The sequence below is a fragment of the Sceloporus occidentalis genome, unplaced genomic scaffold, assembly GCF_023333645.1.
Source record: "Sceloporus occidentalis isolate IW3139 unplaced genomic scaffold, rSceOcc1.0.p SCAF_24, whole genome shotgun sequence".
In the NCBI taxonomy this organism is placed as follows: Eukaryota; Metazoa; Chordata; class Lepidosauria; order Squamata; family Phrynosomatidae; genus Sceloporus; species Sceloporus occidentalis.
In genome coordinates, this window is record NW_028317004.1 from 12,102,974 (window position 1) to 12,130,600 (window position 27,627).

General features: G+C 38.3%; 1 protein-coding gene across 9 annotated transcripts in view; it reads left to right on the forward strand.

Moving 5' to 3' along the window:
* LOC149300633 (SWI/SNF-related matrix-associated actin-dependent regulator of chromatin subfamily A member 2-like) overlaps positions 1-27,420 on the forward strand; it is a 61,055-nt gene extending 33,635 nt beyond the window's left edge. For 7 of the 9 annotated variants that reach the window (XM_089485213.1, XM_089485214.1, XM_089485207.1 and 4 more), the window contains 9 exons: positions 1,074-1,301; positions 10,547-10,624; positions 13,361-13,579; positions 19,016-19,233; positions 24,387-24,492; positions 24,637-24,738; positions 25,191-25,323; positions 25,706-25,848; positions 27,385-27,420. In XM_089485213.1, coding sequence (XP_089341339.1) covers positions 1,074-1,301; positions 10,547-10,624; positions 13,361-13,579; positions 19,016-19,233; positions 24,387-24,492; positions 24,637-24,738; positions 25,191-25,323; positions 25,706-25,848; positions 27,385-27,420 — 1,263 coding nt within the window. Of the gene's footprint in view, positions 1-1,073; positions 1,302-10,546; positions 10,625-13,360; positions 13,580-17,192; positions 17,286-19,015; positions 19,234-24,356; positions 24,493-24,636; positions 24,739-25,190; positions 25,324-25,705; positions 25,849-27,384 lie in introns of those variants that run through there. The other 2 variants (XM_089485208.1, XM_089485215.1) reach the window with 2 other exon arrangements.
* The last annotated feature ends 207 nt before the right edge of the window (positions 27,421-27,627 follow it).

Consider the following 27,627-nt stretch of genomic DNA (forward strand, 5'->3'; position numbering starts at 1 on the left):
ACAGAGGCCACAAAGCCGAAGACCACGTAAAGTCACAGAGTGATTGGCGCATGGTGCGTAAAAAGTCACCACGCTCTGGTGATTTCATAGCTGAAGAGTTCCAAACTTCCACTGGCATTAATATCTCAAAAACTGTGCGGTGTGTGCTTCATGGAATAAGCATTCATGGCCGAGCAGCTGCATGCAAGTTTAACATCACTAAGTACAATGACAAGTGTTCGAGTGCATGAGTTTGGTGTGGAAGAACTTGACTGGCCTGCACAGAGCCCTGACCTCAACCCCATCGAACACCTTTGGGATGAACTGGAGCATTGATTGCAAGCCAGGCCTTCTCGCTCAACATCACTGCCTAACCTCACAAATGTTCTACTGGTTGAATGAGCAAAAATTCCCACACAAACTCTCCAAAATCTTGTGGAAAGCCTTCCAAGAAGAGTAGAAGCTGTTATAGTGGCAAAGGGGGGACCAACGAATTATTTATGTCTATGTATTTAGAATGCAATGTCATAAAGGCCCCTGTTGGTGTAAAGGTGAGGTCTCCATATAGTGTATGTGGGTGTGTCTATATATATATATATATATATATATATATATATGACACACACAATTGATTTTGAGGAACATCTTTAATTAATCTTAGATAAATAAACTACCTTCCAAGAGTTGTCTTTTTTCAAGCACATCTATAATAAAACAAATAGTAAAAAATAAAAAGTAGCAATTGTATGCATTGCCCTAAACAAATTAACAAATCAATAAATTGATATACCGTATATTTTACCGGTGAGATGAAAGTTTACCTGCACATCTATGGGTAACAGGACTACTTTAATGTGGAGTAATGTGGTAGAGATAATATGCATGGATAAAAAAAACCACCGGTCCAATGCTTTTATACTTTTAAAGTTTTAACCGTTAGCATTTGCATGACAAAATGATTTACTTGAGTATATCTTAACCACTCATGCAACAAACTAGTTATTTTGGTACTCAACTAGTAGTTTGTAATGGATGTATTAGTCATATGTCATAATTTTTCCATTCATTTCTCATAATTGCATTTATGTGCGCAGGACTTACAGGCACAAGATCGAGCCCACAGAATCGGGCAGCAGAATGAGGTGCGCGTGCTACGTCTGTGCACCGTCAACAGCGTAGAGGAAAAGATTCTAGCAGCTGCAAAATACAAGCTGAACGTTGATCAGAAGGTTATCCAAGCTGGCATGTTTGATCAGAAGTCCTCAAGCCATGAACGGAGGGCGTTCCTTCAAGCTATATTGGAACACGAGGAGCAAAATGAGGTATTCATCTTTTTTTCTATTGCTGTGAATTTGTGAGCCTATTTACATTGTATTTTGGTAACACCCAGGCCTGAACTTGCCTTTGGCCAAACCGGGCAAATACCTGCCATGTTCTCATGCTGTCTGATCCCTTCTTTTAGTTTGCGGCCGCTAACTGTACACATGCAGCAAATGTATAAGAGTGTAGCGTGCTGCTATTTTGGAGTTGTAGCGTGCTGCTGCACACGTATTGTTTATCAGCTGCTGGCCTTAAACTGTCCTAAACATTTTGTTGAGTGATGCATTAGCTGCAGGTCTCTTTGCCCAATGCACACGGCAGGCTTATTTGCTACATAGATGCACGTTAATCAACAGCATGGGTAATGTTTCAACATTCTGGGGTATGCCAAAATAATTTCAAAGTTCTATAAGTACGCTTCCATTAATGTGACCCTGAATAATTTGGAACACACACAGGGGCGGGCTGGGCAGGGGGGCAATTGCCCCCCAGGCCGCCCGAAATATAATCTAAACGGCCGCTGGGTGCTGATGCCGCCGGCCGGCGCTACTTTAATACTTTTTTTTTTTAATTTAATATGGCAAGCCAGATCAGCTATTAAATGAAAAAAAAAATAGTATTAAAGCAGCGCCGGCCGGCGGCATCAGCACCCAGCGGCCGTATGTGATGGCCGCCAAGTGATGGGAGCAGCGTGAGGGGTGAAAGCTCCGCCCCCTCGCACTCACCTTTCACCCCTCACGCTGCTCCCATCACTATGCGGCCATCAGATTGTTGGAAATCGAATCTAAACGGCCGCTGGGTGCTGATGCTGCCGGCCGACGCTACTTTAATACTTTATTTATTTATTTTTAATATGGCAAGCCAATCCGGCATATTAAATAAATAAAAAAAAGGATCAAAGTAGCTCCGGCCGGTGGCATCAGCACCCAGCGGCCGTTTAGATAAGTTTTCCAGCAGTCTGATGGCCGCATAGTGATGGGAGCAGTGTGAGGGGTGAAAGGTGAGTGCGAGGGGGCGGAGCCACTTCACTTGACTTGCCCCCCAGGCCTTAGGCTGCCAGCCCTCCCCTGAACACACACGTGCATGTACAGTATATTCATACTATATACATACTGTGTATATATTAGGGCTGCAACAACTAATCGATAAAATCGATAATAATCGATAATGAAAATCGTTGCCAACGAATTTCATTATCGATTAGTTGAATCGATTATTATCGATTATTAAATGAGGGTTTTTTCAGAGCAAACGCTCTGAAAAATACCCCTCATTATATAATCCGTTTCAGTGACTCACAGCAGCAGCTCCTACTTACCAGTCCCTCCCTGTAATCACTGTGACAACTGGCCCCGCCCCCTTCCTTCTCCCAGAAGGCCAGAACCACATGGCTGTGACACTCATCTAACTGTAAGTATAAAATTAATATTTGGGCTGCTGAAAGTTAGGGGAGGTGGGAGTTAATTTAGGGGCAGTTATGGTTAATGAGGTGTTTAGGGTTAATTTAGGGGCAGTTATGGTTAATGGGGTGTTTAGGGTTAATTTAGGGACAGCTATGGTTAATAGGGTGTTTAGGGTTAATTTAGGGGCAGCTATGGTTAATGGTGTGTTTAGGGTTAATTTAGGAGCAGCTGTGGTTAATAGGGTGTTTGGGGTTAATTTGAGGCAGTTTTGGTTAATGGTATGTTTAGGGTTAATTTAGGGGCTGTTGTGGTTCATGGGGTCTTTAGGGTTAATTTAGGGGATGCTGTGGTTGATGGGGTCTTTAGGGTTAATTTAGGGGCAGTTATGGTTAATGGGGTGTTTAGGGTTAATTTTATTAATTTATTAAAGTTAACTTAAGGTGCAGTTAGAGATGAAGGGGGGCAAACTAAGGGGAATCTAAATCCTGGGGGCAGTGAAGATTAACCCAGTACTTATTTATAAAAGTATGGTCTGTGACTCTATGAGGGGACTATGAGATATCTGGGGGGTATAAGGCATATCTGGGGAGGACGGAGTGACATATCTGGGGGTATAAGGCATATAGGGTATATAAGGCATATGTGGGGAGGGCAGTGTGGCATGTCTGGGGAGGACAGAGTGGTGTATCAGGGTGTATAAGGCAGATCTGGGGCCACAGTGGCATATCTGGGGATAGAGTGGAGTGGCATATGTGGGGAGGGCAGCGTGGCATTACTGGGGAGGATGGAGTGGTGTATCGGGGTATAAGGTGTATCAGGCACAGTGGCATATGTGGGGGTAGAGTGGAGTGGCATATGTGAGAGGCAGCGTGGAGTGGCATGTGTGGGAGGCAGCGTGGAGTGGCATGTGTGGGAGGCAGCGTGGAGTGGCATGTGTGGGAGGCAGCGTGGAGTGGCATGTGTGGGAGGCAGCGTGGAGTGGCATGTGTGGGAGGCAGCGTGGAGTGGCATGTGTGGGAGGCAGAGTGGAGTGGCATATGTGGGAGGCAGAGTGGAGTGGCATATGTGGGAGGCAGAGTGGCATATGTGGGAGGCAGAGTGGCATATGTGGGAGGCAGAGTGGCATATGTGGGAGGCAGCGTGGCATATGTGGGAGGCGGAGTGACATATGTGGGAGGCAGCGTGGAGTGGCATATGTGGGAGGCAGAGTGGAGTGGCATATGTGGGAGGCAGAGTGGAGTGGCATATGTGGGAGGCAGAGTGGAGTGGCATATGTGGGAGGCAGAGTGGCATATGTGGGAGGCAGAGTGGCATATATGGGAGGCAGAGTGGCATATGTGGGAGGCAGCGTGGCATATGTGGGAGGCGGAGTGACATATGTGGGAGGCAGCGTGGAGTGGCATATGTGGGAGGCAGAGTGGAGTGGCATATGTGGGAGGCAGCGTGGAGTGGCATATGTGGGAGGCAGCGTGGCAAGCCTGGGCTCAAACGTGCATAAATTGGGGGGGGCTGGTTGCGAAATAAAGGCAAGAAATGCATTTTATCAAAGTTTTTTTATTATGCTGTTTGTATTTAATATAATTTGTTTATTACATTATTTTAAATAAATGAAAAATTGACATTCATTTTTTTATCCGATTAATCGATTAATCGAAAAAATAATCGGCCAACTAATCGATTATGAAAATAATCGTTAGTTGCAGCCCTAGTATATATATGTATGTATATATATGTATGTATATATAAATTAGATGTTACTAGTCCTCCTAGTTGTAAAACATGAAAACCACAATGTGCAAAATTAAGAGGTTAGGTACATGCAGAGAAGTTGCTCAGGATGACGAATGTGCCAGTCGGCATAGCAAGTGCAAATCTAATATGTTATAATTGTAGTTGCCTGTCCTATTTGGAAATAAGTTCAATTATTTGGATGGATTTTCATTCTCACGTGTTCAATATGTATCTGCGTCATCTGAGTTTGTACGGCATACATTACTGTCAATGTGATCTTATAGTTCGGATATGGTGGCAAAATGTTTTTATAAGATACAGTTTTCATAATTTGTAAAAAGGTTTCACAGTTTAATAAGAGGCATAACGGTTTAAAGCAGCCTTTTTTCACCAACTGTTTTGTAGTGCTGGTCATTTTACATCTTAGGTTTGTGACAGAGTAACATAGAGGAAAAGAAGAGTAACTAGGGCTTTCCTTTGAAACCATAGTCATATGTAATGTATTTGATAGAAATAATAGATTGAAAAAACACATTTTTAGTAATTTGCTGAGGATTTTATTCAGTATTATGACCACATGCCCAGAATACAGCACTGTTTAACCTTTTTTTTGTTTTTTTAATGTCTCAGACAGCTAAAATACTCGTTTATACACAACACTATTGTTATTGTTACGGGACTTTTTTTTTTACTTTTTACTATTTTTTATTTATTTCATTTTTACCTTTTTTACTTTTTAATTTTTTTATGTTTTTTTTTTTACTTTGTGATTTAACCTTCGCAGGGAAGAAAAAAAATGACAGAAATGCTAAGGTTTATTTGCTTCATATACCAAAAACATTTATGTTTTTCGTCTAAGTGAAGCAGCACCTTTGAACTGAACATATATTTAACATGGAGTTAAAAGGCATTAATCTTTTCCTGTGTTACCCAAATTATTATTTGGAAATGTATTCCGACATCTTTATATACATCGATAAATGGTAATAAATTATAGTTCCTTTTAATTTCAAAGGTTTAGATCTGCCGATCCCTCTCCAGAAGGATATAGACATTCTGGAGTAAATTCGAAGGAGACCTACAAATTTCAGAAAAAAGAAATGTGATCTCAATATGCACAACTTGGAGGATAGAAGACATAGATGAGATATAAACATATCTCCTAGAAACATTTGAATACATTTAGGGATCAAAAGTACAGGAGGGAAAGGTAATTCAAAGGAGGTTAAATATTAGAATACAAGGTCATAATGTTTTACTTTTACCGAGAGGGTGGTCGATACGTGGAAAAGCCTTCCAGCAAAAGCAGTGTCGGTTAACACAGTAAACATGCATGGCTATCCTAGAAATAAGACATGGCAGAGGACTGGTTAAGACTTGATTCTTCAGTGTAGGGAAAAGCGGGCAGACTAAATGTGGTGAATGGTTCCCATCTGCCATTAAATTCTTTGTTTCTATACAGTTTGAGTGATTTATAAAGGTAACACAAGTGCAACATGGTCTAACACAAAGCCTAGTATCTCACTTGAGACTTCATGATATGTATAAATAACAACATGTGTTTCATACTTATGTTGCATATGGAATATAAATCATGACAAACCCCTTTATGTCAAGTATGGGCAGCACATTTATAGTCTATTTAAAGTGCTAGTAAACTTTAGAAATAACTTTGGCTTTGTGGGTAGATGCCAAAGTAATTTTTCATCTGCCATTGGAATTTTCAGAAAACAAGGTGTATCTACGGCGGTACATTTTCTGTAGCGACAGCTGATTGCCTGCGTACACATTTCAGTGTTGCTGCAGAACACGAGGTCATAATCTAAAACTAAAGGGTCAGGGGTTTAGATGTAATTTAAGGAAATTTTACTTTACAGAGAAGTTGGTAGAGAAATGGAACATTCTCCTATCCGTAGTGATTAATGTGTTGTACCCCTGGGCGTACTGCAGAATAGGTTGACACTTTCGAGGAAGAAGAAGAAAAAAAGTAACAATATTTTAAAGGCATAAAAAAAATCCATCAATTCTTGGGTGGTTTTGGATTAAAGTACAGATGCGTCATCTTAGACATGTGCCATCATGTTCAAGTTAAACCTTGGTGTGAACCCAAAATGACTGATGGAATGATGTAGAGAATATGTGCAGAATATAAGCATAATGTGTTTGATGCTGTTTATCTGTATTGCTGAAATATGAATAACTTAAATATTTAATGATTTAAAACAAAAATGTTTATATACATTTTTCAGGCCTTCATATTTGTACACTAGGATTATAGAATTCTAGTGTACTTCACTCACTGCACAATTCTAGCATTTGTTTTCTTGTGGACTTATGTAGTGGGTATGTATATTTAAAAAAAAAAAAAATAAAACGATTCTGGTACAACCTAAAAAATAAAAGCTTGTCTACCCATTGTACAGCGCTACGGAATTTGATTGCGCTATATAAAACAATAAATAATAATAATAATGAGTATAGCAGTCAATTTACTAGGAATGGAATGTTACAATTCAAACACACATTTGTGTGAATGCCTGGAGGTTCCTGAAGATGGCGCCATGTACAAATGCATGGGACACTATTATTAGGCTGCAAATTTTACAATTTCCCCATCAAGAAGTCTAGGAAATGTGGAAATCTTCAAAGGATCCTTGTCCGTTCTCTGAGGCATTTTATTTACTATATATTAAAGCTGTGTGGTGTTTCAGAACTCTCATACCAATCGAGCTTCAAAGCTGCTGTGCCACAGACTCTAGATGAATGACAGCTTTTAAATATGACAGCAAGTTCGGTGAAGATGATACCTTTATTGGCTAACTGAAGTATAATGGATTGCAAGTTTTCAAGACTATCTAGGTCTCTTCGCAAGGCACATATAATATGCCTGAAGAAGAGACCTAAATAGTCTAGAATGCTTGCAATCCATTATACATCAGTTAGCCAATAAAGGTATCTTTACCGAATGTGTTCTCTCTCTCTTTCTACGGCTAACACGGTACAACGCTAACCTTTAAATAACTATACATATAGTAGCCTGATTTCAATATCATTTGAAGAAGCATGAGGCGTTAGACCCAGCAGTCAGGAAGCTCCCCACCGTTGATCATCTGGAATATACACGCTTTCTTTTAGGGTTCCACATTAGAATCGTGGACATTTTGTAACAGATCTCAACCCGCTGGTTAGTTGACCCTCTATTATTACGTACAATACTATGCCACACAAAGATATTGCATGCGTACAGGAAGGAAGGGCTGAACTGGCCCTTTATAATGGAGAGTTACCATGCTTAGAACTTCTTGCAGAGAAGATCAGATGAACGTGCCCCTTGCAATGCATAGTTTGTTAAAATAATTAGCTCACCTTTAACCTCCTGGTATGGTGGATAGATGTTATATTTTCAAATTACCTTTGAGCATGCCCTACCTTTCTAAAAATATCTGCCAGTGGAAAACACTGAAAATGAAACAGAATTAAAACAGTCAAATCCTATGCCCGAGAGGCCTTAGTCGAGGCTATGCAAAAACAGGCCATATACTTAGGTTTCTATGTGTCAACGTACGATGAACACCAAAGAGTGAAAGTAATGTGAACTTGTTTTCATGATCCAAGCTATACCTATGTCTAATTTAGTGTTGTACTGATTGACCTAGAGCCAAAAGAAAGATGATGTTTCAGGAGATAATTCTCAAGAAGGTGCCAGCCAGGTTGGTGGTTTTAATAGTCTGTTACAGTGTTTGGTCTATTTTGCACGCAGTGCTTGTCATTCATGCATATTATGTGTTCTTTTTATTTGCATATTGCATTGTGGTCATTGGCATTGCAAGTCACTTTGCAAAATGGGCCAAAATAATTAACAACAGTACCACCAGCTTCTTTTTTCTGCTTAAGTGTAATTATTATTTTGTATGCACACTCATCTTTGTGGTAGTTTCCTTTTCGTCTTAGTGTTTTTTTTTCTTTGCTTTGCTAAAAACTGGACAAGGGGTCGTTATCCTGTTGAATATTTTATATGTGATTGTAAATGTGACAATCAAGATAACAGAAGGGTCTTAAATAGATCTTCCTATATGCTAAAGTATTTTAGCAGGCAAGTCTGGTTTAGCTTGTATACCCCTTGGCAAGCTGGCCCCATGGCTTGGCCACGTACTCAACACCATGCAGAAAATGATTTAGTAAATAAATATGCTGGTGTAATGAGACTGACATTTAAATTTTTCCTCTTAGTAAGATTGGTCTACACATTAATAGAAAAACCACTGTTTGAGTATCACATCGGTTTTGAGTATTACAGCGGTTTGAAACAAAACTTAAACACAATGTTGTTATCCTAGTCCCTGATTAGTCCCCCCAGTTTTGTTAATGGGAATCAGTACTAAACAGAATACCAATTTTCTTCATTGTGATCTGTAGAGCCGCTTGGACGCCCTATACAGTAGTACCGGTATTTTAGAGTAGGTTATCACATCAGTGGTACAGTGATAATTCAAGGTCACCTTTTCTAGAACAGGATCCATTGGGAAAAGATGAACATGCTGCGTATGGGTGTGCAACAGCCCACGCATCAATGCCCAGTAGTGCTACTTGACACAAATAAGGAGGGAGCCACCTGGAAAACCTTGGCTGCTTGTTTTACCACTTTCAAAAATGGACATAATGAAGGATTTTTTGCCAAAAGTGTGTGGGACAAGAGGGTGCCAATTTCTATGTAAGACCATACAACTTTTTGTTTTGTTAAGTTGCGGATTGTTGATTGGTTCAGGCAGCCCTTGTTGGCGAAGAGGATGAGAACTTAAAGACAACAATTGCTTCAATAGTGCTGATCCTGCAACAGGCTGCTGCCAATCTCAGCATGCACAAGATAGCACCCTATACTTAAAGTGTGTGGCCGCCTGCATGAAACGCATGACATAAGTATAAAAATGGAAGGTGCGGCTGCACATATCCAGCCAGCAGCGTCACGTACACCATTTGGTCCCCACTGGCCTTAAAATGCCAGGGCCACTTAGGCATCCCTACTCCAGCCCTGGCACACGCAATATGTAGTTTATAATTTAGTAGTTCTGAATTTACTAGGCTGGGTGATGCATGATAAAATAAGCACTGCTTAGTTATTACTGCCCACTGTGGTATCTTAGAACTAATGTGCTATAAACATATTGGACTATCATACATTTTTATATGGCTTCTATGTTGTTCGAGACATAAACAGGCAGAACATGTAGCAGGAGCATGAATATGACTTCAGGCGGGTCAGAGCTGTCAAGTTGTCCATTAAATGGAAATTACCTATTTACATGTTGTGCTGATACAAGAGAGCTGCATGTTAACATAGATGCCAATGTTGGGTGCACACTAAGCTTATCTTTAGTACCAGTATAATTACCCTGTATTGTGCGGACAATTTATCAAAATTTTAATCAAGCTGTAGTTAAATTCTTTGACCAAATATTTATTTTAAATCGGGAACCTCTCTCGGAGCCTGGATTGTTTACTTTTCTCTAGTTATGTATTCAATGGATTGTCTGCGTTAAAATATAGAAATCTGATGTGAGCTATTGTGTCTTAAGATGTTCTTTGCATTGTGATCTTGCCAGATTGTTTTCTTGTTTTTGTTTGTTTTTGGTAGTAGGCACAGTGTGTAATGGGTTTTTATGTAAGAAACATCACACTTTCCATTTACAACTTGGACATTGCTTGCTCTGGTCTGTGAATCTCACCACCTTTCCTTGGGGAAAGGCTGCTGTTTAGACACGCAACCAACATCTGAACTCTATTCCCTTAGAATTTTAATCAAGTGTCTGGCCTCCGTGTTACCATATCTGTGCTCTTGATGTTCATTTATCAGGCATTTCTTAACTGGCCTTCAAGAATGACTGGACGATACATAAATCTGTGTAGGCCCATACAAATTTTAGGCTATACATATTGCTAGCACATTGTATGGATTACATTTTCTGTACCACAGTATCCAATCTGTCCATGATTTGTTAACAAATTCTCTTTATTCCCAGTAGGTGCTCCTGCACAGAATAATTCATAATTCAGCTCGGGCACTTTAATGTTCATGTTATATCTGTCTTTTGTTTCCTTCTGCTATGCAAATTCAGGAAGAAGATGAAGTTCCTGATGATGAAACTCTGAATCAAATGATTGCACGAAATGAGGAAGAATTTGAACTTTTTATGGTAAGTCATGTTACCTTTTAGATACTTTTTTTTATTGAATTTTCAGTAAACACAAGACAACATAAATACAATACTTTGTTCAAAAACAAACCTGCAGCACAGGAAGGTTTCAACAAAATGTGCGTATACTGCATGAAGAGAATGTTTGTACCCTTTGATAGCAGATTTATTGCCGCTAGGTAGGGCTGGTCATATCTTATCAGAATAAAAGTTTTACAAATGATCACTTCAATCACTTTTAACCCCTTAATGACAAAGCCCGTACATGTACGGGCTCAAAATGCATTGTTTTCAACGGATTTGAAAACTTTGTCCTTAAGGGGTTAATAAATGGCTAAACACAGCACCATATAATCTCAGTCTTTGTTATATATATATATATATATACACTATATGGACAAAAGTATTGGGACACACCTCTTAACAAAACCCTGACCTCAACCCCATCGAACACCTTTGGTATGAATTGTAACGGAAATTATGAGCCAGTCCTTCTTGTCCAACATCAGTGCCTGACCCCACAAATGCTCTACTGGATGAATGGTCAAAAATTCCTACAGAAATCCTACAAAATCTTATGGAAAGCCTTCCTAGAAGAGTGGAAGCTGTTATAGCTGCAAAGGGAGGACCAACTACATATTAATGTCTATGTATTTAGAATGTGATTTCATAAAAGTCCATGTTGGTCAAGTGTCCCAATATTTTTGTCCATGTAGCGTGTATGTGTGAATATATCAATATATGTAGTATTCTGCCAAAGTTTTAATGCCATAAACTAAGAATGCTTTCATAAATGGACATGATATTGGTTTATATTTATCATTTAACAAAATGAGTAAACAGAAGAAAAATCTAAATCAAATAAATATTTGGTGTGACCACCCTTTGCCCTCAAAACCGCATAAATTATTCTATGTATACTTGCACAAAATCGGGGATTTTTTAGGCATATAGTTTGGTGTATGATTAAACGATTAAACCAAACATATGATGGAAGAATAAGACTGAAGGAGGAGCAGCCATTTTAATGTCAAAAGTCATACACCATGGCAAGACTTGGCAACACAAGACACAAGAAGTTACACTGTATCAGCAAGGTCTTTCCCAGTCAGAAATTTCAAGGCAGACAGGGGATTCCAGATGTTCTGTCTAAGGTCTTTTAAAGAAGCACAAAAAATGGGCAATGATGAGGACCGTAGACGCAGTAGTCGGCCAAGGAAACAGCAGATGAAAAAAATCTAAATTTGAAATATTTGGCTGTAGCAGCAAGCGGTTTGTTTGCTGAAGGGCTGGGAAGCGGTACAAGAATTAGGCAACAGTGAAGCATGGTGCAAGATTGAGGCTATGTTTCTGCAAATTAAGGCCTGGAAGTGATTTTATGCCCCTACAGGGCCCTGATCTAAACATCATCGAGTCTGTCTGGGATTACCTGAAAAGAGAGAAGCCGCTGAGGTGCCTAAATCCACAGAAGAACTGTGTTTAGTTCTCCAAGATGTTTGAAACAACCTACCTGTCAAGTTCCTTAAAAAAAACTTTGTACAAGTGTACATAGAAGAATTGAAGCTATTTTGAAGGCAAATTGTTGTCATACCATATATATATATATATATATATATATATATATATATATATATATATATATATATATATATATATATATGACCCAGGCAACAGCAGTATAAACTGACTGTGACAAAAGGGCAACAAGACCTGGAGAGTACTAATATATTGGTCCTATTTTGGGGTTGGGTGATAGAGGAGCCAGGGTATATACTTACATTACAGGTTATGTTAACTAGGTATGTTTTTGCTCTTCCTACTATTTACTGCCATTTTGAGCTTTAAGTGAGGCTAGCCATAGATCTCAGCACTACTTTGTATTTTAAATAAGCATAGGTCACATAGGTGTTGCATCAGAACCTCTTCTCTAAGGAAGCCCCAAGCAGCTGTTTAATCTGCTTATATGATAACATCACCCCTGTTTGCAAGTAGACCATGAGATATAAAACCTCCTCCCACTGAAAAGATACTTAAATGGGACAAGGCATCATTAAATTGATTTTTACAAAGTGGGTGGAATAATATGCAGATGGAGTGAGAAGCGCTAAGGAATGGATGGGCAGAAGGGACTGAACTGTTAACAAAGTAAAAAAGGGTATCTGGTATAATGACATAAATCTAGGGGCAAAGAAGTTTTGGGAAGGGAGAATAAATATATGGTTTCACAGTATAAGCATTTTCTAGATTTTCACAATAGCAGTTTGCAAGTAAAACAAGTTGGATAACTGTATGCATAAGGAAATGTATTATTTGCATGTACGTGAATGGCAAAGCCGTCTTCAGTGACCAATGTTGTCTATACATATGTGATTAAATGACTCTCTATGGTCTCTTCTGAATGCGTTGCATTGCTTCCTGGATTGGCACCAAGTGCTTAATAAAACGATATCCATCAAATGCAATAAGATACTAGGTACTGGTTCTTCGTTTATTATAGCTTCTTTTGCATTCTGGTGCATGTAATATAATATTTAGTACATTCTCGTGTCTTTTAAGATGACTGGCCATATCATAATTTTGTAGTAATTCTAGGTAATCATTGTCTTCCTAGAACATGTGCACATGGAGGGTAGTGTATCCATCATACTGTGTGTCATATCTAGGCAAGAACATTACATACAGAGCTTTTGCATTAAGTAATCCTTGCATAACCTCCATTTTACCTTTAATCCATAGCGTATGGACCTGGATCGGCGTAGGGAAGATGCCCGCAATCCAAACCGCAAACCACGTCTGATGGAAGAGGATGATCTACCCTCATGGATCATTAAAGATGATGCTGAAGTTGAGAGGCTCACTTGTGAAGAAGAAGAGGAAAAGATGTTTGGAAGAGGCTCTCGCCAGCGTCGAGATGTGGATTATAGCGATGCCCTCACGGACAAACAGTGGCTTAGGGTAAGCTTTTTTTGGTCTTGAAAGCTTGCAGAAGAGGCAGTTAGATCGGTTGATTTTGCACCATTGTTGTATAATAACAAAGACCAGAGAACAACTGGGCACAAATAAACAGAGGAATATAAGTAAGGTCTGGTGATTTATAATGTTAATTGGTTTCCAGAAGCTTCGAAATATGTGTCCTGTTGATGTTTTTTTTTTGTTTTGTTTTTTGGAGACCAGTCATAGTGTCAGATTTTATATAAATATTATAAAATGTTACCCACACACTTGTTTCTTGTTGACAATTTTCAGGGAACGGGACTGCAGCCCAGACAAATCTAGAGGAAAAAAATTGGCTTCAGAATTTATAAAGAGCTCAGCGATAGATTTTAAAGGGATATTTTGAGTTCTAACTCTGTCCTGTGCTGTTGGCTAATACACCAAAGTATATGTTGCAGTTTAGTATACACTGTTACTGAGTGCATGCGTTCTCTTTAATGTCTGCTTTTCCCGATATGGCTTGTCTCATATTGGGAAGTACTAGCTATACAAGTTCTGTCTACACCAAAGCTAAAACTGCAGAATTTGTCCCACAAGATGGAAGTATTGGTAAAGCTACTATATGTAGCATATGCCAAAGTTTCTCTGGGTACCTATCAATGTCAGTCTAAAGCTCAAGTTGAAACCAACCTGACAGAGACAATCACAATCACTTGTAAGCAGTAACCCATAAATCCTCAGTATATCATCATCCAATATGCCTGTCTGCCCCGACAACCATTGTGAAAATTTCAAACATTTCTCCAAATATGTTTTAGAGTCATAAAGCACTTCATATTAGGTCATAACCAGATTATTAATTGTATTATTTGTTAATTCTTTCAGAAGAAGTGTCTACGTTTTTCTGACTCATGTACTGAAACATTTAAAAATGATTTTCGCAAAAAGTTCAAGTTTTACAATGTTTCTAACTCAATATAGGAAGGTTACAGGCATGATGTGTATCTACCGATTTCTATACACTGGGCAAGCTCAACATCTGGGTCTGCCAGCCTGTTAAAGGTGGAGGACATTGAGTCGGTGCCAAACTACTTAAAACACCCCCTCTGTTTTGTAAGGGGCTCATGCTTATCGTAAAGATGCATGCACAGACTGACTGTATGGAGTAGAGAAGTCCAGCTCTGCTAGCACATGAGACTGGGGTCTATCTCTGCCCCATCTATCTCTAATGCAGACAGATGCAAAGCTTCTCTTTACTGCGAGAGGGCTATTTTTCTTAAATATGCATTGGAAAATAGTAGCTCAATAACTGTTAAAATTTAAAAGAAAAAAGTTTTTTCTTCGCACATTCTATAGAGTAAACGGCTATTGTTCCAGCATTTTGACGTCTAATGATGACCTCTATATGTACCAGGATTTGCTGAGTATGAGAAACCCAACACTAGGTTAAGGCTTTTACTGTTACTATATGTAAATGTCTAGCTTTGGGGAAATGTTTTGAGTTGGAGTTTATATTATTGACATGAGTATTCACTCAGTAAACTTGTTTGTGAATCATACAGAGAGCATAGTTATGTCAGTACGCTGTCTACATCATAATTGAGAGTACTTAATTGAAAATATAGACTATGATGACCTGTATATGTGTAAGGAAATGGCAAAATTGTTTCTGTGTTTTTGGATGATTTATATCGATTCATGGATTGACCTTGCTTTCTTTGTGCAATTGGTTCTTAGTCTCAGGGCTGATTTTCTGAAACAAAACATACCACATCTCTTAGTTTTGTCTACTAGGCATGGCACACGCTTAGGTTTCCCTTATTCACTGGTGTCCCACACACAGTAAGGTCTGATGGCTGCTGATGAACATCTAGCGAAAAAGCAACTATGCTTGGTCCATCTAATGTACTACATTTTGGGACAACAGTAGAGTGATTCTAGTTAAATATTGTGTTTTTGTGTATGGTGCACTCATATTGATGCATAAGTGACTAAGATACTGAAGAATGTCTCCTGAAGTAATTTAAAACCCATAAAACCTTTCACATCTGGTTCAGATTATGTCCTTATTACCATATTAATGGTTGAATTGTGTGTGTCTTGGCGGATACCATATAAATACAAATGTTATAGGGTCCTTATTGTTTCTGTAATTATAGCACAGCTTGGGAGCTTTGTCCTGGATCCTCGTTCTGTAATATACATGTAGACTGAGACTGGATCAAATCGTGTTGTCTGCGTCGGTCTGCAAGGGGTTAAGCCTTTTTCCCGTTCAGTCCTTGTGCCTCCCTTTCCATTCACCTCGCTAAATTGGGAAGCCGATCAGCAGGAGAGGCGTCACCGTGTTGAATAAGGTCTCGCTGCAGCACGTCACCAATCAGAAATGTGGGATTTGTCTTTGTGATTTATAATTACCGTGCTGAAGATTTGGATGGGCATTCTCTGTTCTCTTTCTGTTTTGTTTCATGGCACCCTTAATCACTGAAAGTCTAGCCTTGTATAGTAAGTTGTTCTTTGGAGTCCAGTTGTCTGTATCGTATACACACATTATCGTTAAAAGCATCATATCGTGCAGCGAGGCTGCAGCCGTTTCCATTTTACCGTCTCCATGGCTTACAAAGAAAGCATGCATTTTTCAATATTACACCCAAAATCCAGCCTTTTTTTTTTCCAGCTATGTTCAATCAAAGGGATCATTTCTGTTGTCATTTTAATGTCCCTGATTGCTAAATATTTGCTGTCAGCCTTAATATTGTGAATAGAAACAGGATTAGCACACCGTCTTTCATGCACATGCTGTTGGTTAGTTATTTCCACACGGATTTGCATGTATAAATAGCGGCAAATTAAGAAAAAAAAATCCAAAAACTGTGCTTTTGCAAGACTGAGGGGTTTGTTTGTTTTTGGTGGGGACGGTAGAATATTAATCCAAAACAAAAAATGCCTAATTATATTTTGAACGATTGTCATCCAAGATTTTTTTTCCTTTTTTAGTCTGTCTATAGCTGTGTGTGTGTGTTTGTGTATTTTATTATATGCACACAGTGTGTGTGTAGGCATGCATATATTATGAATATCTGCATGATAATGACGTAATGAGAGCAAGGACGAATCGTATTAAAAATCTAAAGTCGGATCGCGTTGACTTTTTAAAATAAGGGTAGCTTTTCAAGTCACCTCTTCCCCTGCTCGAGAGATCGTGCACCTGTTCAAAAGTGCACAGCTTTATGGAAACAAACATCACTTTAACAGTGCTGAAAAACTATGCCCAAGGTAACTATGATACCCCGCCGCCCGCACAAATATTTCAATTGCCCCAGGTTTTCTTGTCGAGCCGATGTTAGCCTTGCGTCTCTTTGTCATTAAACGACTGGTCCAAAGAAGGAATGCCCGTGATGCTAATCTTATTCTTGTGCCTGGAATAACAAGGATACATATGATAAGTAGTTGTCAATATTAAAGCAGGGCTGTAGGGAGAAAGCTTTAGGCCTTGTGGAAGGTAGAATGAAGCAGCAGATTTGAGTATCACAATGCTCTGGGTATTACATTTTCAGTAAAAATAAAATTACTTGTATATGAAAACATAGCCTTTCCCCGGCTCCTTTTTTTTTTTTTTCTTCTTCCTGATCAGCTGATGAAGAGGCTAGCAGCTCGCTGCTTTGCTGGCTTGTTAATTTTGTCCCCACTAACTGTGATTTCCGATAGCCGGCCTGCCGATAGTGGTAAGGTAAATATCCTCCTTTTTTTTTTTTTTTTTTTTTTATTGTCTCGAAGATTCTCGCAGAAGTTGTATCTTCAGGCGTGTGTAGGTGTGTGACACACGAAAAGCCGGTGTTCATTTGCTGTTCATCTGAGTGCTTAAGGAGAGCAAATCGATTAACTATTCACCGCCTAGTATGCTGCATTTTGTACTAGAATTTCAGGCTACCAGACATGCAGGGTATGCTCTCCTTCTCTCCTATTATTTTCCTTTGTTTGTAATTATCCGGTAGATGCAGTGACATGGGAGGTAGGGTTTTAGCCACATGTATATTAATGGTATGGTCTTTTTAATTTTTTTTATTCTAATTGGTCACATTTTAACCGTCTATGGCGATGGTGTCTGAAATCTAGACGCACGATGGAAATTGACTTTTGATTATTAAGGCCTAGTCTCGAGATGTCCCAGAGGATTTGCTGTACATGTTTCTTCACCGGGTTTAGACATTGCAAGAATCCATGGGAACAGGTCTTCTGTTAATCTGCCAGGTCCGAGGATTTTCCTCCATTTGTCCAGCTTTGTCTCTCTTTTTTTCTCTCGTCTCACTGATAATTTACACAATTAGTTCTCCGTAGGCATCAGAATATTGCATGTGAAGCGAGCGTGGTGCGTTCATGTGTATTCGTTTTTCTCACTTGATGGCAAATAAATATTGGCCATGTTTGGTGCTGTGAAAAAGTAAAGGTAATTGCCTTTTGATTAGGCTTCTTTTCAGCGGCTGTCATCCTCTGATAAACATTTGTATGCAGACAACAATATTTAGACTTGTGACAAATGTGTTTGCATTATATGCGTTCGAGTTTGTAGTGTGTGTGCAGAAGTTGCAGTTGGCAGATAACCTCACGTAACCTGTGTGTAGAACAACACATATATTTTTCTCATTTTTCATAGATTAACTGATGCAGCTCACATTTATTTTTTGGATTAATTTAGTTCTATGTACTGTCAACTTACATACTATATGTTTAGGTAAGAATGTTGTATAGGGATGTAGTAGAGCTGCTCATGTGGAGTAAAAGATATCCTATGATTACTGGTTGCGCAATTAACACAATTAACATATTAGGATCCAACTATTCACGTTTCTTCTTGCAATACAAGGGAAAAGGTTATTTCGTGTCTACGTTGTGATCCGCCAGTTGGAAGGCATGTTGCCATTATTTTTCATATATATATATATATATTCGTGGATATTGATATCGGAAACTTTCCTTTAGTATGTATGATTTAATGTTTCAAGAAAGTGTGTCTCCAGCCCTTATGTTTTTGGAACACCAAAGTTGATACAAGATCCAGACAACGCTTTAATGTTACCTTGTGGGTGTATCCTGCAAAAGTCATCATTCCCAGAAATTATTATCTAATTAATATGTTTTGCAGTATAATGTCCCATATATAATTACTTACCCTTGCATACTTTACTGAAGAAATTGTGTAGGAGTCAACAAATCATTGGGTGCCCGAGCATAGGTTGTAAATGTGAAAATTGCAATGTAATTAGTTTTTTTTATATATACATAGTATTCCATATGTTAATGCTTGAGTACTACCTTTGTATATTAAAATGTGTAGGATTACATTGGAAATATGCCATACTTGGTAACACAGTTTGTAAAGATGATAAGAATAAGGTCCGTGGAGACATCTTATGTATGGGAAAGTTGTATGTCTTTCAAATACAAGCTTTATTTCTTCAGGCTATCGAGGACGGCAATTTGGAGGAAATGGAAGAAGAAGTACGGTTGAAGAAGCGCAAGCGAAGAAGAAATGTTGACAAAGATTCTGTTAAAGAAGATGGGGAAAAGATCAAGAAGAGAAGGGGGAGACCTCCTGCCGAAAAATTATCTCCAAACCCACCCAAGCTGACCAAACAGATGAATGCTATAGTTGATACAGTAATAAACTACAAGGATAGGTAACCATGTCTTTATTCATAAAATCTTACGTAAGGTTTCCATATTGAGGAATATACAACATAACCTTTAAAAATCAGGAATAATTGTATGATCCAGTAAGGTGGGTAGTAGAGGTGGAAGAGCCAACCCCAGCATGGCACTGTCTGCACCATAAATGAACCTGGGTTGTGGAGTCATGGAGCAAACTGAGGCTACTCATGCTCTGCAGTTTTATGTTCTAATAGAGTCCTTCAGGAGGGGGAGATCTTTAAGTCAGTTCCGACTTGCACTTCCCTTCCTGCAGACGCTGAACTTGCACTGGGCTCACCCAGAATTAATAGGTAGGTGTAAATAATATGATTGTTTTGTCCGGGTGAGCACTTTTAGTTTATGCAATAGCAGCAGGTAAGGGAATGTTAACCCAAAAAAAAATCAATTTTAGATCCCAAAACAAAGGTAAAACACTAATACTAGTCATGTTAGTTGGAGACATTTTGCAATATACATATTAATAATGTAAATATATTTAAGCTGTTCTCAAAACATACCCAACTGTTTTATTGTGTTATTCTGTTCCTGTTGTGTGTAAGGAGAGGTTATGTTTATATTAGCTGTTATCTTACACATACTACCTATAGTAGACTTTAAGTCCAGTGAAAACGTATGTAACCTTGTAGATTTCTGGAGCCCTGCGAGCTATATTTATATGACATGTTTGATGGCATTCCGACACATTAGTATTTTATAGTTTGGTAAACCGACATACAAAGCTGTTAAAAAGTATTTACCCCTTCCTGCGTCACATTTAATTGTTTCAAATTATCCAACTAATTTTAATATAAAACAAAGACAACAGTTGATAGTTTCTTTTTATTAAAGGTAAAGAGTTAATCAAAACCTGTATCACCCATGTGAAAATAATTGCCGCCTAAACCTAATAACCGGTTAGGCCATACTTGGCAGCAATAACTGCAATCAAATGTTTGCTATAACTGGCAATGAGTCTTTTACATTGCTGTGGAAGAATTTCGACACTCTTTTTGGCACAATTGTTTTAATTCAAATACACTGGATGGTTTACGAGCATGAACTGCATTTTTAAGGTCATGCCACAACATCTCAATCGGATTAAAGCCAGGACACTCCAACGCTTCATTTTGTTTCTTTTGAGCCATTCAAAGGTTGTCCCACAGCATAACCCAGCTGCGTGCAGAATTCATGGCTCCATCAAATATATCAAAGTCTCCCAGGTCCTGAAGCAGCAAACCAACCCCAGACCATCACACTATCACCACCATGTTTGACTGTTGGTATGATGTTTTTTTGTGTAATTTATGTGTTTGCTTTACGCCAGATGTAACAGGACAAATATCTTACAAAAAGTTCACCCATCAGTCTACAGAATAGTATCTAAAAAGCAGTGCGGGGTCATCAAAAAAAAAAAAAAAAAATTGACAAATTTGAAACAAGCATTGTGTTCTTTCTGGTCAGCAGTGGACACAACTCTAACATGGATACCCTTTTGGCAGAGTCCTTCTTATTGTGGAATCGTAAACACAGACCTTAACTGAGGCAAGTGAATCCCGCAGTTCTTTGAGTCATCAGTGCCTTCTTGGAGGAATTTTGATAGGCAGGCCATTCCTGGGAAGGATCACCACTGTTCCAGGTTTGGTACACTTTCCAGACTGATAGATGTCTCTCATCTGTTATTGAATTTCCTTGGATTGCGGCATCATGTGCTGCTTTTTGAGACATTTTAGCATACAATGGTCTCATTAGACATTGTGCATAATTCCCTCATGCATTTAAAAGGGAAACAACATGGGAATTTAAGGTTGACTTCTCAGCTCTTTGTGTGTGCAATGTGCCCAGAATTGGACAGAAAGCCGTGTCTACTAGAGTTCCCTTCATGAAGCCAAGTTCTTAATGGGGAATACAAATCTGAACCTTAGATTTGGAGTTTTGAATGACAGTTTGTCACAAATCAGCAGCCAATATTACCAAAGCTGCCATTTGGTGCCTGTTGTTTTTTTTGTGTGTTAATACACAGTATGCATTTTCCAAAACTGCGTTAGAATCACTGTTCAATGCCATGCGTCATAAATTAAACAAATATTGAACTTTATAGATATGATAATCGGTGTTGGGCGCAACACCATGTCCTAATATAGCTTGAGTTGTTAGAACAGACATCTTGGGTGATGAAGCACATATCTTACCAACAAACCAACTAAGAAACATCAGTGAACTGCAAGATCTGTATTATTGAATGGTGACCAATAATGGATAGTGGAATCTTGCTAAAAGATTTACAATAACTCATAACGAACCCTGTCATAAGATTCATTTTTTGTGACCTCCTACTGCACTGAACTGAAAATGTCGGTGCTTTGTCTGTAGGCAGATCCATATGTTGTGTGTTTAAAGGTTTGGTCTCTCTCAATGGGGTTACATTTAGCCCTCTGTGTGCCAGGTACATAGGAGATAGCAGGCAAAGTGGGCTCATACACGCAGCTACAAACCTCCCTCTCAACCCTTTTGTGGGATAGGACGTACTATTACATCCTCTAAAACATGCTTTAGATAACAGAGGATGTAATAGTACTATGTTTTTTGCACTTCATGGAAAGTACACAAAAAACAGTGAAAAGGTTCCCAAAGGGTCTGTCCAGACCCTCCAGTAGCCTCTACAGGCTGATCAAAGGTAATGCGAACATCAATACCTTAGAAACAAAAAACCCTTCTATAAAAAAAAAAATTGGGGGGCCCAATCCAAAGTACAAAAACTATAATAACAGTGTAGTATATAAAAAACACTACTAAAATAATAACACATTTGTTTTAAAAAAAATTAAGAACAAACCTTGTGCCCCTCCAACTACCAATATACCTTTTTTTTTGTTTGGTTTTTGCCCCATGCAAAGTTCGAGAATAATGAAAAAAAAAGTTTAGTGTGTAAAATAAAAAAAACTTTTCCATGTTGGGTATTAATCTACTCGGGGATGTTGATAAACATAAATAAGGGGGGGGGGGTATCAGTAGGACCTAATCTGTGGAAGTAATCCTAAGTAATTTTTTATTTACATAGCCAGTATTAAGAGGGAGCTCCATCTCAAGTATCTGTCTAGTTAGTAGTAAAGTAAAAAAAAAAAAAAAAAAAATAGATCACTGCCAATATGCTACCATGGTAACCAATTACTTTTTTTAGTGGTTGACTTCAATTTTTTAGGGATTTTTTTTTGTGTGTTTTTACCATTATTTCTTGTGATATGTTGCCTTTGGCTGCAAATGTTTTTGTTGTTTTGCTTTTTATTTTTTTTGTTGCTTTCCCAAAAGCCTGAAAGACTACAAATGGCTCAAAGACTTTCAAGTGCCAGAATTCACATACTGATTTAGCTATGTGTTATTGTTGTCCATTTTTTTAAATGGACTAGAGGATATTTTTGACCGTATTCTAGAAGAGTTGTTTTTGAATGTGTGTTATCGCACCTGCTATTGTATTGTTTATATTACTGCTTTTCTTATTTGCTTAGTGGGGCCCCTTAAGAGAACAATACTTGATATAGAATATTTTCCGTGGCCAAATATCTGTGTCTTTTGGAGTCACGGCATTTACTCTAGTGTGAGTTCAATAGTAAATTTTATTATATTTTCTGCGTTTTCTTTCTTTTTTTCTTTTGCTTGCATGATTACAGAATTTAACACTTTGTTTTGTATGTCTAAACTGTCTTACATTAAGAGCTGTGTCTACAACCACATTTATCGGATAAATTTGCCAAGGAGCTTTAATCATAATTATTTTATTCCTCTTACATTCTTCCTTAGAATTCCCCTTTGCATGAACTATCCGGCTATCATATCAATTAAAAAATGAATAGCAATATTTAGCCACAGACCAAGCAGGTGAAATGATTCATTGTGGGTTTTTTGTTTTGTTTTATGCATAGACCTTAAGGCATTATGTCTTTGCAATTGTGAACAGACATATCAGTCTCGTAAAAGGACTGAACATTTGTGCACTCGCCCTTGTGGCCATTAATGCGTTCACCTCTTTTTATGGCAGGCATCTTCCTGTTGCCTGGAAACCATAGTTGCACTGCAGCATGCGCTACCATGCGCTTCCCATGCACACTGAAAACAAAGCAAGAATTTGATTTTTTTTCAGCAAATTGACATTGCCTATGCAGCCATTTATGCTTTGTTATCCCAGCATTATACCCATGTTGTATATTCAAGGAGAGACACTAGAATTGTTTTCCCATATAAGGTCAGAATTTCACTTTCTTACAAACCATAAAAATCCTCGTAGATATATTGTTTTCCATGTCTCATATTGCATTATATGTGTATTTTTTTGCCTTTTATGCAAGATTATTAAATATACCTACGCCATTTTAATTATCAATCCATTTTCTGTATGTGATGACAGTATACAGCAGTGGTGTGCATAGACACGTACACTTAAGTGAAGCACGTCTTCTTTCGTTATTGTCACCGTTTATGTATCTGGTGTTTTAAAACCGGTGCGCCAGGTCCATTCCTGCTATTGTTTGTTGTTGAAAGGATGTATTTTGCGCATCTAATCAATGTTTCATCCTGTCTACCAGGAGATGGCGTCCGTGGCAAAATAATTCTCCTAGTGACTGTATGTTGTTGTTTGTTTTTTTTAACTCATTGAAGATTTTAAATCATTCAAGTAGCAGTGTGTTTATTGCTTTTGTGCTGAAGAGAGTGTATATGTAGGTATTTAATTTAATCTAAAGGTTTGTGCTGGGCAATATGAGGGTCCAGATGGGGCACCGCTCAGTGCATATGGTACCTCTCCTGTTCCAGGGGTATTTGCAGGCATCCAGACAGACTCTATTTGTGGAATATGAACACCTCATTTTGCTTCACGTGACAGGATGAGCCAGTAAGAATTTCTTTTATATAGCTGGAAGTTACAGTCTGTAAGAGTGGAAGCTGTGTGGGTCTCTGCTTGTTAGGCTCGGAGTTGATGTATCCCCCCAGCTAGCAGTCACAGGAACAGAGATACTACTGCATTTTTTTTTGCAGCCAATATTATGGAATGTCACCTGTAAACACTAATAATTTCGTGAAAACGGTTAGCCGACTGAACAGTTACTTCATAGTTATGTCACAGACAAAACATTAAACATTTATTTTCTTCCAGCTCTGGTCGACAGCTGAGTGAAGTTTTTATACAACTTCCATCTAGAAAAGAATTACCAGAGTATTACGAGTTGATTCGAAAACCTGTTGACTTCAAAAAAATAAAGGTATGTATGTGTTTTTTAAAATCAGATTAAATAGCAAACCAAAATTGTTTAGTTGCACTTATTTTTATCTGTCCACATAACCAGCCTGTGCATGTGTGTGTTTTCATTTGTGTTTCACTGTTTTTATTTTTTTCTTGCCAAAAGGAAAGAATTCGCAATCATAAATACAGAAGTATAAGCGACCTTGAGAAAGATGTCATGTTATTATGCCACAATGCACAGACGTTCAATTTGGAGGGTTCCCAGGTGAGTCTTGCATGTTACGGGGTGCGGTCATAGTCTACCTCCTTTCTTCACTTACTAAAGAGTTCCTGCCTTGTAAAACAACTTCATTTGTGTTTTTTTTATTTTGCCACATGACCATATTATACCTTTAATAGTATGTAGCTTTATTGGAAGTTGACAGCTTTTGTTGTGGGTTTTTTGACGGAGATTATTCTTAATTTTGCAATAATTACATGGATAGATTTTTTTCAGTTAAAAGATTCTCCATAAAAATGTACCTTATTTATAACACAGATTTATAGAAACAGAAATGGCTTTCTGCTTCTGTACACAAGCCCATACAAATCTATGACCCAGGTCAATAAATAGTTTAATCCCAAAGGTATTAAATGCATGGAACCAAAGAGCTTTGTTTATCGATTATAGGACACTGACCTTAGCCAGCGCTGAGTTTATATCCTACTGTATTTTAGATCTATGAAGATTCCATTGTCCTACAATCCGTCTTCAAGAGTGCAAGACTGAAGATTGCTAAAGAGGAAGAGAGTGAAGATGATAGCAATGATGAGGAAGATGAAGAGGATGACGATGAATCAGAGTCTGAATGTACGGACACCTGTTTACATTTTATGCCTTCATAATTAATATATGTATTGATGAGCAAATGAGTAACAGTTTTTTCCCTCCCTGGCCCCCCTGTTTAGTCTTATGTACACACATTTTTATTGGGGATATATATATATATATATATATATATGTCATTAGACTATTCTGTAGATAACTCCCATTTCCTTTTGGAATTGTAACTGCATTACAATGTTTGCTTCATTCAGGACTACATGTTTAATTCATGAAAACAAGTTAAAAACCTAGGAAAGCTGTCCATTTTCTATTCCTTTTTATGTTTTTAAACTATATTAGCTGCAGAGACATCATGGTTACAATTACAAAAAATTATTTACAAATTTCTGAAATGGTCTCCCAACAGCCAAATCTGTGAAAGTGAAAATTAAATTGAATAAGAAGGATGAGAAGACCCGCGACAAAGGAAAAGGAAAGAAACGCCCCGGTCGTGGAAAAGCAAAGCCGGTTGTGAGTGACTATGACAGTGATGAGGATCAAGATGAGAATGTAAGTTTTATGTATCTTAATTTTAATACCTGCTTTCATTATTGTTCTAGGATGGCAAGCTCAGTGTTTTTGGTGTTAAACAGTCCTAATAGCCAAGAAGAAATAGTTTATTTTTTTTTTAGTAATGTATTGAACTACTTCAGTAGAAAACAAATACCGTATTTAATCGATTATAAGACAAGGTTTTTTTCAGAGGTCTGACTATGAGACTAAGATCCAGATCCCCCGCAACGCTGCTGGGGACCTGGATCCTCCTGTCTGGTAACCCCCCCCCCCAAACTTACCGGTGCTTCTGACTCCCTGCGGTGTTGTCTGAGCAGCGGGTAGGCAACTTCCACTGCAGCCAGAAGGAGGTGCGGTTAGCAGTGGGGGTTGTCTGCGTCCATCGACTTCCCCGACTGTCAGAGAGGAGAGTTCTCTCTGACAGTCGGAGGGTGTATGCTCGATGGACGCAGACAACCCCCGCTGCTAACCGCACCTCCTTCTGGCTGCAGTGGAAGTCAGAAGCATCAGGGAGGAGTGTTAAGTGGGGGGCATAAGGCATTTCTGTAGGCAGAGTGCTCTATGATATGCCTTTTAACCCCCTTAATGCCACTCTGCCTCCAGATATGCGTTTTAACCCCTTTTATGCCACTCTGCCTCAAGAAATGCCTTTTAACCCTCTATACGCAACTCTGCCTCCTGAAATGCCTTATACCTCTCTATGGTGTTAAAAGGCATATCATGGGGCACAGTGGCATTTAGAGGGTTAAAGGGCATATCATGGGGCACAGTGGCATATAGGAGGTATAAGGCATTTCGGGGGCAGATGTGCATAACTGAGGGGCAGGTTGGAAAATAAAAGGAAATAAAAACAAAAAATTTTTTTTTTTCACAATGATAGCTTTTATTTAAAAAAAAAAAATAGTTTACATGAATTAACATTTACTAGTAAAACTTTTTTCCTATAGGGTCGACTTATATTCAGGCTTTTTCTTTATTTATATTTTGGGGGTCTTATAATCAAGCAAATGCGGTAGCCTTTGCTAGCGAATAAAAGTAGCTGACCGGAAAAAAATCATGGAAATCAGACTTTTTTCATGTTAGTGGATAATGTCCTCTAAATGTGTTAACTTATTGTGAGTATTTGTATTTGTGTATCACAAGTTAACTTACATATTAATTGTAGAGATTTTTCCTTCATTTCAAAATTGTGTCCCAGCAATTTAATTTGTTAAACAGTCTTATGTAAGTAAGAGTTGTAATTGAAGTTAGAGGAAAGACATATGAGAAGACGTCATCTTGAAATCAACTAAATTATTAATTTATATTTTTTTATTGGAGGTTGATATGAACCAGTATCTCAATATTGTTGTGCTTACATTTACTGTTCCAGACTTTGTTAGTAGCCTAACTTTCTGTCTAATCCTGTTCTTATTGACCAATGTTAATGGCAATAGGTAATTAAGGATGCTGTGTTTCACATTGTGCCTGTAAGGTTGTGTATTATATTTCTCTATATAATTTACTAATAGCTATTTTCTTTATTTTCTCTAGGACCAGTCAGAAGGAAGTGGAAGTGATGACGAGTGATCTTCTTATGGCCCATTTTTGGGGCAGAATTCAGTTTCAACCCATTCTCTGTGTTTTTTTTCTAAAATAAACAATGGGGTTGTTTCTGTATGTTCATCGTTCTAGAAGTTAAACTTAGAATAGTGTCAAACAAAACTGGTATCATTGTGTAAAAAAAAACTAAACATCCTTTGTAAAATATTGTGACCAATACGGGCCAGCCAACAT